The sequence below is a fragment of the Pagrus major genome, chromosome 20 (genome assembly GCF_040436345.1).
Source record: "Pagrus major chromosome 20, Pma_NU_1.0".
NCBI classification, from domain to species: domain Eukaryota; kingdom Metazoa; phylum Chordata; class Actinopteri; order Spariformes; family Sparidae; genus Pagrus; species Pagrus major.
In genome coordinates, this window is record NC_133234.1 from 16,810,848 (window position 1) to 16,826,614 (window position 15,767).

Here is a 15,767-nt window from a genome sequence, read left to right on the forward strand (position 1 = left end):
TGTGTGTATGTATGTGTGTGTATGTGTGTGTGTGAGAGAGAGAGGGAGGGAGGCAGAAAGAGGCGTGAGAGAGGAGGGATCACGCACAGATGTCAAACGCAACTCAAGAGGACTGGTGGGACAGATGGATGCTGCTGGTCACTAGCAGCTAAATTATCTTGAATATATCGCAGAGTCATACAGTTTGCACGCACACAGGTAATCTGATCGGAGCTGACTCCACCTGGACTTACACTTCTCTGGCTGTGGAGGAGACAGGCTGGATGCCATGGACCCGCTGCTGCCCGCAGACACGGAGGCAGACAAGGATGCGAGGAGGAAGATCCAGTTCTCCGTGCCTTCCCCCGTGCCCACCCAGCTGGACCCGCGACAGGTGGAGATGGTGAGGGAGTGAAGTGTGTAGCCTGCATGGATGATGATGATGATGATGTTGATAGTAGTGGTTGTGGGTGCATGTGTGGAGGAATGAGGTCAGACTTGGGTCATGTACCAAACATGTGGATCATTTGTGGAGCCCAAAATCAAATATCTAATCTCATGAACATCACTTTCAGACTGTAAGATTCAAGTGCATTTTGTCAGGTTTAATATAAAGGATTTCAGGACTGGGGAGGAGCATGATTCACAAAATCGGAAACGTGCCTTCCTCTAACTTTTATGTACACAGTGAAAGTGAGTCCTGCCCTCCATTGTGGCCTTGCCACTTAGGTTGTCAGACGGTTACATAACCAGTCTAGCACGACTTTGCAGAACTCTGTTTTTTGACATCGGGTATTTCTCTGAGGGCAGCAGCAGGGTGTGGGCAGCGCTGGGATTAAGCTGAGCTGTGCAGCTTCAGTATTTTGGAGCCCTTAAAAGTGATGAGGCATCTCTCCGCCCTTCAAAAAGTGTGAAGTGCAGGAGGAGGAGGAGGAGGAGGAAGTGAGGGATAAAGCACTGTTAGTATTATTAAAATATGTGATTATGTGCCTGAGTAATAATAGCCTTACCACATCTGTGGATCAAAATATAGAAGGTCACATTGTTAGTCATATGTTAGAAGAAGGTGGGCGAGCACATTACGTAAAACAAATAAAGCTTTACTCAGTGATGTGTAGCTTGTGCTGAACTGTTCCAAAAGCAGATGCAGGTGAAACATGCTGACCTGGTAGTATAGATATTATGTTGGTGAAATAGTGCAGTGTGAACAGGAATATTGTTTGCCTGTGCAGTATGGATGCAGAGCAGCGTTTGACAGCCCATAAAGGTCATCGAGGTCACACTGAGATAACTTTTAGATGCACTTCTCCCAGCCAAAACGTTGCTTAGGTCGATCAATACCTTCTGCTTTTAGGAAAAAAAACACATTATGTCTTAATGGAGGGCTGCTGTCAGAGCAGGTGCAATATTCAGAATCCTCTTCCCAGCACAAGATTGTGAGATTTCATGGGGTATCAGCTTGGACAGCTTGTTTCGGCCTGGAATGTAAAAATAAATCAATAATATCCAGCTCAAATATTTCTCACACATCTGTTGTTTACAGCCCAACTTGCAGTCTCGAAGGCTTTACCCCTTCAAACCCAGCATTTGCTTTTTGAAGCAACCCCATGTGTCTGATTTCAAGTCAGATCTCAGCTCATTACTTCTGAAACACTTCTGCGCACGATGTGGGTCAAATCAACTCTTACTGATCTGTTAAGTTAAATATTTTCTCCAAAACAAATTCGGGAAAGGTTCACATTACTGCTGCTGCTCATTAGTTCCATATTAAAACCTTTCCAACATAGATTGCAACCAGTAAATACTCACAACTGAGGCTGCTTTCCCTATAAGACACTCTGGAAATATGCCTGAACAGGACCCAGTGAGATTACTGCAAATCTTCCATCATGGATATGATTGAATCAAAGCAGCAGGATTCCCTGGTTGAGCACACAAAAGGTTACAAGGTTCTTAAGTCATAATACGTCTTATGATACGTCTTCATATAGCTGCCAAAGCGACCCTGGTGTTGCAATGAACATGGGATCCTTATGGGATCACCTGTTGCATCTGGAGGGTTTGAGGAATTTCTTAAATGCTGAACATACCAGCAACCCAGCTGAGGCGATTAGCAGTCATTCAGCTGCAAAATAAGTTTTATAATCCTGAATTTTGGCAGCCTGCATGAGAACCCCCCTCTTTTCTTACACTTTCCTATTTTCCAGCTCACCATCGCAGTGCAGGCTGCCACTGCCGATTAATAAAACTGCATGTGATGTGGAATGAGACTCGACTGCACTCAATCATTCAAAAACAAGGAGGCAATCCAGGCACTTCAAATGTAAGAACATGTGTCTAATGAGGAAGGAAGGCCTTTATTAAAGTGGGTAAATCATTAGAAAAGCCAACATGTTTTGACCACTAAGTCTTCATCAGTCCTCCACACAATAATTTGAGTGTAGCCTCACCTGTATAGTAGAAACAACCAATGGGAAGCAATCACATGACCCAGATAATAACATAACAGGTGAAACAAATGGAAAATAATGAAAAAATGACTTGAAATAGATGACGAAGAAAAAGAAATACAAAAGAGAGTAGGGTACATCTATAATAGACTATATTATGATTCCACAATAGGCTGTTAAATGGAAGCTTAACGACTGAAAAGGTTGATTGTCAGTGTCTCCCAAAATGACATATCACTGTTCCCTAAACAATATGACCATTGCAGTGTAACTGTGAAACACATACCAGACCTTTGTTGTACAGCTGTAGTTTGGTTAGGTTTAGACATGAAAACTACTTGGTTAGGTATAGGCACCAAAACTACTTGATTAGGTTTAGGGAAGAAAAGTACTTGGTTAGGTTTAGGGAAGAAAAGTACTTGGTTAGGTTTAGGCAAGTTCCTCCCTCCCTTTGGTTAAGTTCCTGTGTCCCACCCTTGACCAAAGGTTCAATTTGCTCAGTACCCTCTATGCACAGTAAGGAATCACTGGCATTGTGAAGATCACTGAAGTGTCATTTTCCTTGTACTTGAGACATGTCTGAATGCTGCAACCCTCCTCAATAATTGACTCTAGTATGTTGCTGTTCCCTCCTGGGAATTGGTTCTCATGCAAAGGACTTTGACAGTAGGTGATTTTTCCAAACCACACTGGAGATTTTGCTTTCACAAGTGCACTTGTCACTTGCCACCTGTCCTGTAATCTGCCACCGGATTCTGAGGATTTGGTTAATGAATTATTTATTCAAGCACGGCTGCTCAAGACACTGCAAAGTTGCTGTTCATCAAGGCCATTGTCACATTAGTAGCCTCCTCATTACGCCCTGCGAGGTTTGGTCAAGGTTATCGAAAGGCTGATCCTGCTCCCCTTTTTTCCACACTCATAGTGACAGAAACCTGTGTGTGTTTTCATCGGATCAGCCCATGTGTGAGGGTCAGCCAAGTGCTTGTTTACAGCATTTCCAAAACACAGACATAACATTAGCATTTAAATGGCGAGCGGAGGCATGGAAAAAGAGACAGGTATAGAGAGATAAGACGAAAGTGTGTGGGGGGGGAGTGAATGGGTGCTGAGTGGACAAGGACAAGAGGGAGGAAAAAAGAGGAAGATAACTGACAGAAGGCATGTAAGAAAAGGCAGGAGAAAAAAAAATCATCAGCCGAGGAGATGACTGATTAAAACCAAAGAGATTAGCTGTGGATGACTGTGGCTTGAATCGAGGGCAAGGACAGCTAATGCGAAGAACAAATTTTCACTACAGGACAGCCAAGAGCTCTGCACTCCACATGGTCAAGAAGCAGAGAAAACGCCCTTTTGCTCTTGTTGATACATTATTCTTATGTATATGTATGTACAAAAGATGGCAGAACATCAAGAACAACCCTCACTCTTCTATCATTCAGATTAGTTCCAGACATTATTCTTCACTGTACAATCTCAAGACTTCTTTAAGCTCTCTGTCCCAAATACCCAGACAGGAAATTGGAATAGGGGCTTTGTGTTTTCGTACCCTTGGCACAGAAACTCAAAGAAATAATCTTATGAAATGCTTTTAAATAAAAAATTTAATAATTGGAGGCAGATTCCTTAGGATGTCCATTTTTTCAAGTTCCCTTTTTTCTTTGACTTTGATCCACTCCTTGAAAACGTGCTTTGTCTGTTGTATTTTGTGTTTTCTGTCAGGAACTATGTGTTTTTATGTTCCTGACTGTCTCTTCCATTGAAATAGAGATTCATAAAGCTGGTCTTGGCAAGGTTGTAGAAAACCAGTGAGAGCAAGCCACATTTTGACAGTACCTAAACTGAAAAAATCCCACCCAAAATCCCTTCAAGGGAGCTTAAAGCTTCCTTCCAAAACTTCTCCTCCAAAACACATGACAAAACACACACCGCCTGACTACAACTGCCACTTAGCTCTCACGGGCTAGCAGCAAGATATGTCAGCAGTTTGCTATATTCAACAAGCTCGCTCAGCTTATGTAGTCTAATAAATACAAGAGTAAACAACACTGTAAAGTGCCACAATCTTATAAAAACTAGCAAAATAGAACATACAACAGTCTGAAAAGGCTGCCTTTTACTGCTCTAGCAAGGTGTGTGCTTTGTGCTACCGAGTTAGCGGCCCAACAACAGGCTCGGTCATCGCTAACCATATTGAACTACCTCATGTCTCAGACAAGCAGGTACAGTAGGCCGTCCAAACATTTCATTAGATTAAAATGAAATGATTGGGCTTATTAGAGGCCCGCGACAGCCACAGACACCAGATTTTTTCTTCTCAGAGCATTTGATTTATTGATTTCTGTCAGAATATTGGGAGATTTATATGCAAACAAATCTCAGTGGCACTTGCCTGATGAAGTAAAGTTTGATAAAAGATTAAAATCTTTGAAATATAGCGACCGGTTGAGAATGCTGAGGAGGAAGACACAGTTACTCCAGTTAAATGTGGAGGCTTTGCAGAGGCAAGTTTCCAGCATGTGTGTGCAGCCCTCCCCTCCCCTCCCATCCCGTCCCTACGATGCTACAGCGAGATTGTACTTGCAGTCAAGCTGCCTGGTTGAGGATTGAAATCAGACGTGATGCCCTTCAATCAACTCTCATCTATTTTTAGAAAAAAATTCCCTTGAAAACAAAAGGTCAAACTGCAGTACTGGGTTTCATTTATCTTTCCTTGAGCATCAAATCAAGCTCAGACACAGGATTATTGACAGGATATATTGAAAGCACTGTATGAACACAGTAAGGGATTTATGCTTCCACTACATATTCATAATTGGTAAGTGGATAGCTGATTTCTGCATGAAGGGCTCTTTGGGACAGTGTGTGCCCACCCAGTGCCATCATCATACAGATCCAGATTAATGCATTGAATGTTAGGTAACCATGAAGGTCCTCCTACCTCACAAAAATGAGGTGGGGGATTAGAGATTTACTATGGGAGCACTATACTGAAGTATTTCTGACAGTTTCTGTGGAAGTGCAGTTCTAGTTGCCATATGCCATATAACATGACCACCCAATCGTGGAAGACATGTGATTTGCGCTACAATGTATTTTCAAAAATATTATTAATATGCAATGAAAGCACTTGGGCTGATTATAGACACATAAAAGCGCGTTTTTTTAGGTTTCAACGAAGTCTGTATTGGTGGCATAGTTCAAACAAAGGATATGTTAGACATTTATTTACTTCTACCACTCAATCAAAAATAAAAAAATACATTTATAATGGTCACCAAACTTAATTTATGCTGCATTCAATTATAGGTCCTTTTTATGTTAGTTGGCGGCTGCACTCAGCCTGTAACAACACGATGATTTCAAATCGTGAGTGATACTTCAGTGGATGCGCAGATAATGCACCTATAACATTAACTTTTTTTAAGTTTATCAGTGTTTTTGCAATGAATAAAGAATGCAGTTTTTTAAGTGAGCTTCAGTGGTGTTTAAATTGTTTTAAAACATACCATAGTGAAAGTTAGGTGCGGAGAGTTTGAACACTTGTACAGATTTGGTCCTTAGTAGAGTAGAGTAGAGGCCAGTTGTAATCTACTTCACATTTTGTAAAGCAGTCTCCATTATATATTTTTTTCCAAATTGTGTCTCAAAGGCAGGTCTCATTCAATATTTGTGTGCTGTCATCTTAAGCAAAACTGAATTATTGAAACAGTATTGGCTGGGATCAGTAAACTATGTCTTGCATATCAGGGTGATTGGGTCAGAAAATGTTTAAACATTTATAAAACCAATGTAACGCTGTGCTGAGAGAGCCATTGGCAACCCTAACTTTAACCCTAAGCAAGAAATGATGAAGCAAACATTGAAACCCAACCCCAATAGTAGCCAAATTCTACAATCCAGTAAGTTACATGCTGCTCACATACACTTAGAAATATGATACAGTTACGTCGTCCTATTTAGCCAATTCGAAACAAGAACAAATCTAGTGTGCTAAAATGTCACATTTTCTTACCACAAACAGGCAAATGAATCAACTAACAGTGGGTTATATGTTGAGAAATGTAAAACAAATCAGTTACAAGTCAAATCAGTCCTGCGGTGCAGCTCCACTGAGCTGCCACAGGTGTTTACAGGCATTTCAGATGTGCACAACAAGGATGCGATGAATGTTCCCTGTAGGTGCTTGACCTTCCTGCAGCAGTGTTAACAAAACATTCAGAAAAGGTCATGCTGTCTGAAAAAGCCTCTCAGACAGGTGCTTCACCTGTTGTTTGACTGCTGTTACTCCTGTGTGACGTGTGTGTGTCTGTCAGTGTGTGTGAAAGCCTCTCCTGTTTGTTGCATTCATATTTTCATGTTGACACATTTCTGACCTCTAATTGGACGCCTCGTAATTCATATTGAAATTTGCTCCCCCACAACGGCGGCATTACTAATTCTAGAGTCTGAATGATGAATATGTATGAATCCAGCACACAGAGTGAAGGAGAGGCAGTGTGAGAGTTACTCCCGAGCTAAAGCTGCCCACACGTTTCATGCCTACGCTCTCAGCTGTGATTGGCTTGGCAGCCACTCGTATTTTACCATAACACGTTACAAAAGAGAAAACGAGTGATGAATCTGTTGTTTATTTCATAACACTTTCTGTTATTGTAATGCAGAAAAAAGTGTTGCATTATTGTTTATTATTTTACTATGAATATTCAAAGGTTGGTGAAGCTTGGACTTAAACCATGGAATTAGGTGAAAATAATACTTCCAGAAGAAGAATTTGGAAACAAAATGTGTCAAAAGTAAAAATACTCAGTATGCAGAATTATATCACAACAGGGTGTAAGGAGTACTTTATATTGGGGATTAACATAGGCTTGAAATACATGTTTGAGTAGCTACAAGCACAGCTGGAGATGTCTCTGACTTCTCCTAACCTCAAACATGGCTGGAAATTGCCCCAAGGTCTCTGTGGCTTCACACAAATGCAGTCTGAAATTATTGTCACTGGCTTGGCAGACTTGTAACTTTACCACCATCCCCTCCACCTCCGGACATGACAGTTCAGATCATACACAATGTGAATATGTACATATGGTACATAGCATATGAAATGCCCATATGTGAACGTATCAGTGGTTTGCAGAAATGTTAGCTGCCAACATTTTTTCTTGGCAAGTGGGCTTTGTAGTAAGTTGAGGTAGAGCTAATGTATATACTTTTTCATAGTTTATTTTTATGATGCTTTGTATTTAAGATCTCATTCTAAACAGTTAGAAGTAGCTGTAGTTGTCAAATGTAGATGTAGTGCAGTATAAAGTACAATATTTCTATCTGAAATATCTAGGCAGGGCTATTTAAGCAGGGCTCAATTTATGCTGGATCCCGCCAGAACAGGATTCTGGGACATCCCAGATTGGGACTGGGACCTATTTTGTCATTATCTAAATCTGTAAATAGATTGTGTGTGATATTTAATGTTAGATATTCTATTCTTCTTTTATTTCCCATTAAAGTTACTCGTAAACGCTTACGTTTCATAAAAGTTTACTCATAAAAAGAGCGAGAGAGAGCAGTCAGGTCACTGGGTTTTTCCTGAGGCGTGTCAGTGTTTTGCACAATGCTGGCATGCGGTTTAATATTTTTTGGTGTCTTAATATTTTTGGCATATAATCAATCTCAGCCCAATGAGTAAGTGGGTGTTTGTGCTGTGAAGTGGTGAAATTAGTACAGTTAGTTTAGTGTGTGTGTGTGTGTAGGTGGGACGCTGTCCATAGTAATGAAAGGGAGCAGACACACTTCTCCCTGCTGATTTGTGTGCATTGTGAATGCTCTGATTAATACATGCAAATAAATGCTTCTCTGTTTGTGATGAAGGTTTTGTTTAGGTTTAACAGCTTGCACCTAGACATTGTCCAATACGCTCCAAGCACAACATCTGTGTTCTGGGACCTCCTCCTTAGGAATGGAGCACTGTCTTGTGTAGAGGTGTGAAATGAAAATGCTCAGATAAAGCACCATTACCTCAAAATGTGTTTTAGTGCAATTAAAGAGAAAACAATTTAGACTGAATAACCAAATCATTTGATTTCATGTTCCATTTTATTGTAAAGTTGTGTTATGTAACAGCCTTCTCATATTAGACTGAAACTGATTTGAAACTTTAAAGTTGTATTTCAGTATGTTGCATATCAGTTGCATAACTGTTGCTTTCCATGACTCACTGTGCTTCACACAGAATACATGAATATGAGGTGTCAACAGTGATACAGATGGAGAATATCTGTTTCTGAGCCCACTGTTTATAACCTGAGTATCTAACAAGAGCACCAGAATTACACATCAGTCAAAACAATAGCTGCAATCACAGTCGGAGATTGTTTTATAAAATGTTTATGACCTCTGCAACCAATCTGTGAAGGCAAGATGGTTATTGGCAGTGTGTGCAAGAGGGTTTAAGTCAAATCCAGCAGAGGAATTGAAAAACCTAGATGATAATGGCCAAGTGTTCAGTAAAATAGCAAGCAAATTTTAAGTCATCCAGCTGCCATTATGACAAGATGCAGTCCTCATTCAGGAACGTGCTGGACAACAGTCTTTTCAATGGTGACAATATGCATTTTCTCATGGCATTGTTGTCATCTGCAGACATAATTTTCCAAGAATCAGCATCACATATTGTTCCTGGTTGGTTTGACACAAGATTTTCTGTCTTTCTGTCTTTGCCAAGATTCGACGTCGGAGGCCGACACCAGCCACGCTCTTCAGATTGACAGACCCTCCATCACCAGAGGAAGAACTTGGCCCTCACCAGGTAGATCAGCTGGTTTGCAATGTTTGGGACTTCCATTAAAAAATCAGGCTGGATTCACTCCCCATTTGCATCAAATATCCACGATTTTAGAGGAGGTGGAGATACAGATACACATAGTAAGGGGTGTGAATTTCTTGTATTCTCTACAAATTTTGTGATCAAACTCTACTATATGTATAGTAGAGCAGTCTGTGGGTAGTTGTCTGTGGGTTGTAGAAAGCAATTTTGGGATATGTTGCAGATTTGCATAGGAGGTAGCAGTGTTATCAGTGGGTGCAGGTGGGAGGGTGCACAACAACAAATACATTTCTGTTGAAGTCAGTTCTTTAACTGACTTCCACAGGAAAATGCAACAGGCAAATCCAACATGCAAATGCAGGCAAATGCAGGCAAACACACAAACGAGGTAAACAGGTTTTGGTTTGAAATGTACTTAAACAGTCCAAACAGGGCACGACTGGTGAGCAGGTGAGGAACAGGCAACAGGTCAAATAACAGGAACAAGTAACAAGAAAACAGATACAGGCTCAGGTGACAATATAATAATCAGCAAAGGAAAAGCACTGGTAAGCTGGTTATATACACCATGCATGATTTAGGAACATGAGAAGGTGAGCAGGTGAATAAGGAAGTCTGTGACCAGGATTGATGATCAGACAGTCAGTCATTGACTCAAACAATTAAATATAACAAAATAATAGCAATGTACTATATTTCGTATTTTTCCAAAAGTCATACTTGAGTAAAAGTGAAGATATCATGTTATAATACTACTGTGGTAAAAAAAAAAAAAAGAAAAGTTAATAGTACTTGAGTAGATATATCCAATAAAATCAGTATTTTTCTTCAACAAGATAAGTTAATGAAAACATGCACCCATTTGGCTCTGATGAACATTTGAAGAACTGCTCTTTGTTTTTGTTGTGATAGCGATATCAGATTGGCTTAAACTACAGGTTAAACTATAAACTTCTTGTTGAAATACAAAAGTGTAAAATGATCAGTTATCTTATCGGTATCATCCATCAGAAGCAGATAATTATCAACATCACTGATATAACACTTGCATAATGTATCCTGTAACACTGTTATCTGTAAACCAGGATTTGGATGTTTTATTTCTGCAGTGGGTTCTGGGAGAAAATGGAGCCTTGAAAGCCAAACTGGTTCACACGTCAACCTACCAGCCGCCCTCACTTAAAGGTAGATGCACTGTTTTCAACATGTTTCACGTGTATGTTGTATTTTAGGAGACAACTAACACAAAATGAGAGAATTTGGGAGACCCAATTCTGCTGTGGCGACTGACATGTGGTCTGTATTTGTTTGGAATACGTGCCTATCCAAAAAACCACAGTGAGAAGTGTGTGTCTCACTGCGTGTGTGTGTGTGTGTGTGTGTGTGTGTGCGTGTACGTGTGTGTGTGTGTGTGTGTGTGTGAATGTGTGTGTATTATGTGAGATTAGGAGCAGAGACAGCTGTGGGTCTGTTCTGGATCATCCTGGATTAGAGGATGGGCACACAGCTGCAACATGGTCTCACACATACACACATACTCTGATACACTCAGATACACACAAATATCAACACACAGAAACATTAATATTTGATATGAATATGTTTATAATACATTTTATTCATCTTCTTTTTTTGTGGGAATTGTGAGTTTGACCCTTGCAATCTGTTCTATATCTGCTTAAAATGTCTACATTGTTTTTCTGTAAATGTATCGGTGATGCATTACATACCTATGCTTATACATTTAGTACATAAGCACCATCTGTACCAGATGAAATAAACGTCTGAATATTTGGAATACAAAAAAATGTGACTTCATAATCCTCCAGTTTCCCACCTCTAGTGTGTCCACCTCCCCCCCTTGCAGCAGTGGTGTATAAGTGTACTCCTTAAAGGGGAATTCTGGTACATTGTAAACCTAGGCCCTATTTACGTTTCAGTGTGTAAATGATTCATACTTACCAAAAGTTTTGGAATCGGTCCAGGAGATCAGCTCAGCTGGCAGCTACGACATGGCTGCAACGTAATCCTCGGAGGCAACTCCGACTGTCAAAATTATGTCCACTGAAAGTGCTTGTTTTTGCCACTGACGGGCTGAGGTTGTGATTGTAAGTGTCTGACAACATTATGGAAACTATTCCTAGTGTGATAGACCTCATTGTTATTTTCAAAAATGATCATATTTGTAACCAGAAACACCAGTCTTGTTCCAGGAGAAGTCTTGTTCTGAAATCTTGCAGGTTTGATTTGTCATTGCCTCATCTAGATTGTCAAAATCAGTTAGTCAGCCGTGACTTTGGCAGTTCCCCGAGGTAAATTCCAAACTCCTCTCTCCAACTCCCTGATTCTTGTTTCCACCGTCGTCTTCCTGCAACAAATCCCCATCTCATGAGATTTCGGAATGTTTTCAACAAGCTAGTAAACACAGTGAAAGAGGAGCGAGAGGTCAGGCATCAGAACCGGCAGTGAGGAACAACAGAACATAGAGCCAGAAAATGTTCACTGCAACCAAACCAGAGCTGGAGATTGCTGACTAACCAAGATGGTTTTGGTGAGATTTAGTGTCTGTCGAATAAGAATGTGTTCTGTAATGATCTGTGAGGTAAAATTATTGTTTTTGTCAATGTAGTCTGGTGGCTTGAGGAGAGTCACATAACTGTTGTTTCTGTTCAAACAAAAACGTTCTTACACTGAATCAAAAAGGTCTATCTTTGGAGGGATCCTTTTCATAATCTTGTTAGGCACTTACCACACAGACACTTACTTGCGTATTTTGGCGGGCGCAGTTGCTTCGAGGATTACGTTGCAGCCATTGCAGCCTCTAGAATAAAGAATCGCTTACGTCAGGGGCTGGGAGCGGAGTTATCGTGACCAAGGACCAACTAAAACCGCTTATGACTGCCATTTTTAAAAGTGTAAGGTGTTCTGACTTATCCGCGGGAGATTGAACCAACTCTGAACCAGTGCTAGCACCAGCACAGAACCAGCACTTTGTTTGTTTTGGTCGCACTGAGGTATGAGACATACATTAAAATAGGGCCCAGGTTTTATAAATACTGGGATTATGTATTTTCAGCCGTCCAGAGGATGGCCCAGGCACACCTGGCCTCCTTAGACATGTCTTCTGTGGACAAAGACGAGCCCTCTTCTGAGGAGGAAGAGGAGGAACGTGTGGAGAGCCGGCAGACAGAATCAGCTAAGGGTAGGTCGGACAGGTCTTTCAGATTATGCCATTTTTCCATCTTATCCTGGCATTTGTACCTCACATCAATTAAACCTTTGAAATCCCTTTCTCGTCAGATCCAAGAGAAAAAAGTGAACCACTCAGGGATCAGTGTGCTCCACCGGACAGTTTGACAGGAAGTCTCAGCCGGCACCAGGGAGACGGAGAGGAGGCCAAAGAAAGAGAGGAAGGAAAAGGAGAATGACAAACGAAGAGGTCTCAGATGGAGATAGAGCGTTGTGAGGAAAAGACTTGCGTAGCACACATACGGACCATACGTGTGCGTGCATGGGTGTACGTATGAGTGTGTGTTATTTTGGTCTGTGAGTGTGTGCATGCATGCGGCAAAAGACTTGAATGTGGAAAAAAGTAAGAGAGGAAAACAGATGGGTGTTGGAGAAGGTCGGAATATTAATGAGAGGGTGTGAGGAAAAGTTTAACCTGAGACTTGTGAAGGAGATCACGTCTCAGTAAGTCAGGGGAAACCAGGGCTTAATTCTCATCAGCCAAGGACACTGCACAAGAACTGTGAGAAGTGCTACGAACTGAAGCGTTGTCTCAAACAACTAAATTTGCTGTTTTTTTTCAACAGGATTCAACAGAATTCTGAGACGTGCTCCTTGGGTAGTTTTTCCTGAAAACTATATCCACGTGTGAAGAATTTTAAAATCACCTATATTCACATGCTGTAAAGGGCATGTCGCTTTGAGAAACTGGTGCTGAAACACACGTCTCAAGAACAATCACAGAGAGCAGACGATGCACACAGCTCAGCTATATACCTTCTAATGCATATTTTACAAACATGTAAGATTCAGTTTTATCTGTAGTGTGATGGTCAAAGTGAATAAAATGTTTGATGGCCCTGATGAGGTTGTAAATCTCTACTTGCACCGTGTAGTGTGACGTAGATCGGCAACAAACGGCACGTCTGTTTACATCCCGTCAACTTTACAGTATTTTACCTATGCCTCCAACACAGAGATTACATGGCTTTTTCATCCTGCTGTAGTGATGAGTGCTAAAACCTGGAACTCATTTAGCATTTTTGCACTTCCAGTTCTCTCGTCTCAAAGTCGATGGGTTTTTTTAATGGAATTTTCAGTTAAATGCCTTAAATAAGGTCCATGGTTAAGATAATTACACGTTTTGTTCTGCGACATAAAATGCATCATTAGATGTCCCACAGTTGAATTAAAAAGCGCTTATGTGTTTTGCTAACAAGTGGCTAAATGAGAGTTTCAGTTCAGTTTACAACTTGTCATCAACTTATAGAAATCGCTTTGAGTAATTGTGTAGAAACACGCTCAATCCAATGACGTATTCCCATAGGCTTTCTGACGAGGGAACCAGGGTGATGCTAACTTCCAGGTTAGCCTACTAAAATGCGTCATCCCTACAGCACTCTATTGTACCTGTCAAAGTTAGCTTTGTACATTGTTAATAGTATTTACAGTTTGTTTTTGTATATGGTATTTCTAAATAATTTTGATAATCACCTCAGTGTCTTAGATAACCATTAGTGGCATTAGCTGGACGCTCAGTGTAGCACCAATGTTAGCCTGATTTTCAGAGCTAGGCAAAGAGAAAAAGTTAGGTTGCTATAGCTCTTTACCACGGACGTTACATAAAAACCTGGATACAGCTTTGGAGGTGGAGCCTCGTTCATGCCTGAGAAAGCTGCTCAGTCGCGCATGAAGCCAAAATGGCTCGACTTCCCGGCTACACAATAAATTTGATGGTGCTTTTCTTCATTTAAGTAGCCAGCTAGGGTAGCTGACAGATGTAGGGATGGTGCACAGTCTGGTTCAGTGGCCATCATCTCGTATGCGTATTTCTTTTGTAACTAGCGACATGACATTGGACAATTTCATGGCAATTTAGACTTTTAACATGACTGGATTAACCCGTGTCTGCTGCCCTCCTTGGGTATCTGGCATTTTCTAGCATGTATAAACAATACAACAATGGTAAATACTGTTAAAATATACAACTGTGACAGGTGAAGTAACTAACTTTAGGATGAAAAAGCGCAGATCTCCAAGATTGTAGGCGAATGCAACATTACTGTCGAGTTGACAGGAAGTAAACAGCCTTGCAGTTTGTAAAACAGATGTACATCACACTACATTGTACAAGTAAAGAATTTTATAGTTTTATAGAGATTGGTGGTCCTTTTAGTATATGATATACTATATTACACGGTATATAACCATATGGTGAATATACACTGTACACTGTTATAGGGGGTTTTACTTTTAGTTTGCTTTCCTCAAACTTGTAGACATTTGCCTGCAAGGTCAAGGAAATGAAACGAGGATGGATTACAGATGATTACAGATGATTACAGATGATTTGAGCGCAGCCACAGTGGACCAGATTAAATCATATCAGACTAATCCAACTAATCATGATAATGCAGGACAGTTTCTCTGCTATGATATTATGAGTCGTTTTTTTTGTAACACAGCTATTAGCAAGTATGATCTGTTTGGGATGGCGAGACGATAGGTAGGAACTGAGAGAAGACCTATTTTTTCAAATTCAATATATCCGAGGAGCATGAAGGTTCATTCTAGGCCTTGTATATAGATGATGTTTTGTGTCGGTTGCTAATAAAACAATTATAACGGGCTGTTGGTGTTAATGCTTGTGTGACAAAGTGTAGGCCGATGTGTTTGAATACAGCAAATGAAAGAAGACCTAAACATGTTTATGCACTTTAATGATTTATTTTTTTGTTTTTTGAATGTCCCCAAAAGCAGTTTCATTAAACATTGATTATCCTTCAAGATTAGAAAGTAAGAAAGCACAAAAGGACCAATTTTGATTATATGTTTCCATTTGTCCACTGCAATCCTACACACAGTACTAAGTCAAAATGAAATCTGGCCAATAATTAAGATATGTTTTGGGGTCCATCGCTGATATTTGAAGACAAACTACAGATGGTCAAGTACTGACGCCCAGTGTTTAGTACTTCTTAGTACTCAGTCATACTCTCAGATACATGTCCAACATGATCATGTAAAATAACATGAAAATGGATACCATTGCAAATATTAAGATTAACTGTGCAGAAATAGACTGTTCACTAACATTCAAGCCAATACAAGGTTGAATACAAGCATAACATGAAATTGAAAAGGCGGCTTGCACACTGCGCTGCACACGGCTCAAATAGTCAAAATTTCAAATGTACCAAAGTAGTAACGTTTGCAGGTTGCAGTTCATTAAAACAATGACTTGAGTCGACTCCGGGTCCACATCCTTGCCTTCATCTAATTCA

The 15,767-nt window shown here is 40.5% G+C and overlaps 1 protein-coding gene across 1 annotated transcript; it reads left to right on the forward strand.

The window, feature by feature from the left end:
* Window positions 1-83: 83 nt before the first annotated feature.
* On the forward strand, window positions 84-12,683 carry LOC141015202 (protein phosphatase 1 regulatory subunit 1B-like). The gene is made up of 5 exons (XM_073489156.1): window positions 84-382; window positions 9,154-9,237; window positions 10,365-10,440; window positions 12,332-12,457; window positions 12,556-12,683. Exons 1-5 carry the CDS (start codon window positions 269-271, stop codon window positions 12,681-12,683), a joined length of 528 nt encoding a protein of 175 aa, XP_073345257.1. The 5' UTR covers window positions 84-268.
* The last annotated feature ends 3,084 nt before the right edge of the window (window positions 12,684-15,767 follow it).